Source organism: Vicia villosa, linkage group LG1 (assembly GCF_029867415.1).
Source record: "Vicia villosa cultivar HV-30 ecotype Madison, WI linkage group LG1, Vvil1.0, whole genome shotgun sequence".
Classification (NCBI taxonomy): Eukaryota; Viridiplantae; Streptophyta; class Magnoliopsida; order Fabales; family Fabaceae; genus Vicia; species Vicia villosa.
Window position 1 is genome coordinate 105,733,096 of NC_081180.1, and position 2,674 is coordinate 105,735,769.

Here is a 2,674-nt window from a genome sequence, read left to right on the forward strand (position 1 = left end):
AAAATAAATTGTAGATGTGGTCGTTTATACCATTTTTCTTACGTATATCATTGTTTCTTATTTTTAACTATTTTTTGAAACATATTTGAATAATAAAACATAATTTCAATATTTATTTTTGACATAAATAAATAAAATTTCAGATTTTTAATTAAAACAATAAAATTTATTCTATTATATTGAATTCCACCTTTTTGTTATGAAAATTCCTTAGTTTCAAATATAATTATGTTGTTGATTAATAATACCAGCAAATAAAAATCAAGTATTGACCCACAGGAAGTGATTTCTCATGTGATCTTATCCTTTCTTTCTTTGCCATATATGGATACTCACTCTTTTCTCTCTCTTTTCAGTACCTTGAATCTTCCTCTATTTCCAAATGAGTTGACCCACACATTGCCACGTCATAACAACAATTAATGAAACAAAATTATATTTGGTAATTATCCATAATCCCTAAACCACCCCAAACTCCATTTGGTTTTGTATGCATTTTCTTTAAAATAATAACAGATTCAATAAGACAAGTTCCTCCTATATATATCCTTCCTCAAAACAAACCTACACAACACCTACCACCTATTCTCTCATTCTTCTTCTTCCTCTTTTGTTCATCTTCACTCTTTCCTTCACTTTTTTTCTAACTAACTTCATAGTTAGTTATAACAGAATAACAAACCAAAGTTAGTTTATAATATATAACAAAAATAAAATATGGAGTTAGGAGGAGGTACTTGCACAGATGAAACCACCACCACCACCACCACCACAAGCAATGACTCTCTTTCGATATCTCTTTTACCGGCGAAACAATCTCCACCGCCGCCGACGAACACACTCAGTCGCGTTGGAAGCGGTGCTAGCGCCGTTACCGATCCTGAAAACTGTGTCGGCTCCGGCGAAGCCGAATCTCGTAAACTCCCGTCGTCGAAATACAAAGGCGTGGTTCCACAGCCGAATGGACGTTGGGGAGCTCAGATTTACGAGAAACATCAGCGAGTCTGGCTTGGTACGTTCAATGAAGAAGACGAAGCCGCCAGAGCGTACGACATCGCCGCCTTGAGATTCCGTGGAAAAGACGCTGTCACGAACTGTAAGAGCCTCGGCGGCGTAGAAAACGACACCGACGAAGGTGAAGCCGAGTTTCTCAACTCGCATTCCAAATCCGAGATCGTCGACATGCTTCGGAAACATACGTACGACGACGAGCTTAAGCAGAGCATGCGCGAGTCCTGTGGCGGAAGGCAGCGGCGCAACGGAGAATCTGCTACAGCGTCACGTGGCGCGTGCGATGCTAAGGCGCGTGAGCAGTTGTTTGAGAAAACCGTTACGCCAAGTGACGTTGGAAAGTTGAATCGGTTGGTGATACCGAAACAGCACGCGGAGAAGCACTTTCCGTTAAATGCTGTTGCCGTAACTGTCTCCGGCGATGGCATCTCGCCGTCGGTGGCGGCGGCGAAGGGTTTGCTATTGAATTTCGAAGACGTTGGAGGGAAAGTGTGGCGATTTCGTTACTCTTATTGGAACAGTAGCCAGAGTTACGTTTTAACCAAAGGCTGGAGCCGGTTCGTTAAGGAGAAGAATCTCAAAGCCGGTGATGCGGTTCGGTTCTTCCGGTCGACCGGACCGGATAGACAGCTCTACATTGACTGCAAAGCCAGGAGCATTAGTGTTGTCGGCGTCAGTATTGGTGAAACCAATAATAATAATAATACTGGTGGTTTGTTTATTCCGGTCCGACCGGTAGTTGAACCGGTTCAAATGGTTCGGCTTTTTGGGGTAAATATTTTGAAAATACCTGGTTCAGGTTCTGATGGTGTTGTTGGCGTTAGCTGCAATGGGAAGAGGAAAGAGATGGAATTATTTTCCTTAGAATGCAGCAAAAAGCAAAAGATAATTGGAGCTTTATGACATTTTATCAAAAGTTAATTTTCTTTTTTATGTTATAAGTTTAATTTGAATTTTAAAATTATGTGAAAGATCAAATCAAAAAATTAATAGTGTTGTAGTAGCAAGTTGCAAGAATGCACGTTGCAAAAGCTGAATTGTACATTATTAGAGAAAAAGTAGTTTATGAACAATAACAAAGAAGGTTTTTGAAAATGAAATGAAAGAAGACAACTGTTTATTCTATATTCTACTCCTCTAGTCTTGCAAATTGTCAATATTAATATTTGTTAATTATTATGATATTTTGATTAGATATTTGTTAATTATTATGATATTTTGATTAGATGTTAAATCATGTGGTGTATTATTCTACATTTGTATACAAAAATATCAGGTCTTGTTTTTTTCCTTTTTAGGAATGAGAAAGGTGTGCCATAAATATGAATGAAAAAATGAGTGATTAATATTAGAGGAAAACTCAATTTAAGGGGTCCAGCAGACATGACCTAGGAAGGTGTGAGCAAGTTGATTAAGAGACATTTGTCAATAAAGAAAAATGAGCTAGTTGGCAAGTTGGTACTACGTACAGTGTACATTGCCCATAGCTTCTTCTTATATTCTCATAATATTCTAAACCTTAGCAGTACATTGTTTTTGGAATGGGTCAAAATTCCACCAAGAAAATGTATAGCTTGTATTATTCTTTCCCTACATAAAAAGAGGGGCAAAAACTGCAACTCAGTCTTGTTCAGGACAAGTTTTTGGGAAGATATATGCTATG

General features: G+C 38.0%; 1 protein-coding gene across 1 annotated transcript; it reads left to right on the plus strand.

Moving 5' to 3' along the window:
- The first annotated feature begins 529 nt into the window (after positions 1–529).
- On the plus strand, positions 530–2,151 carry LOC131613853 (AP2/ERF and B3 domain-containing transcription repressor RAV2-like). The gene has a single exon (XM_058885491.1). The coding sequence runs from the start codon at positions 718–720 to the stop codon at positions 1,912–1,914; it is 1,197 nt and encodes a 398-aa protein (XP_058741474.1). The 5' UTR covers positions 530–717; the 3' UTR covers positions 1,915–2,151.
- Positions 2,152–2,674: the final 523 nt, after the last annotated feature.

What these genes read in the sequence shown, in the direction of transcription:
- LOC131613853 (XM_058885491.1), top strand. Translation starts at nt 718, where the DNA reads ATGGAGTTAGGAGGAGGTACTTGCACAGATGAAACCACCACCACCACC.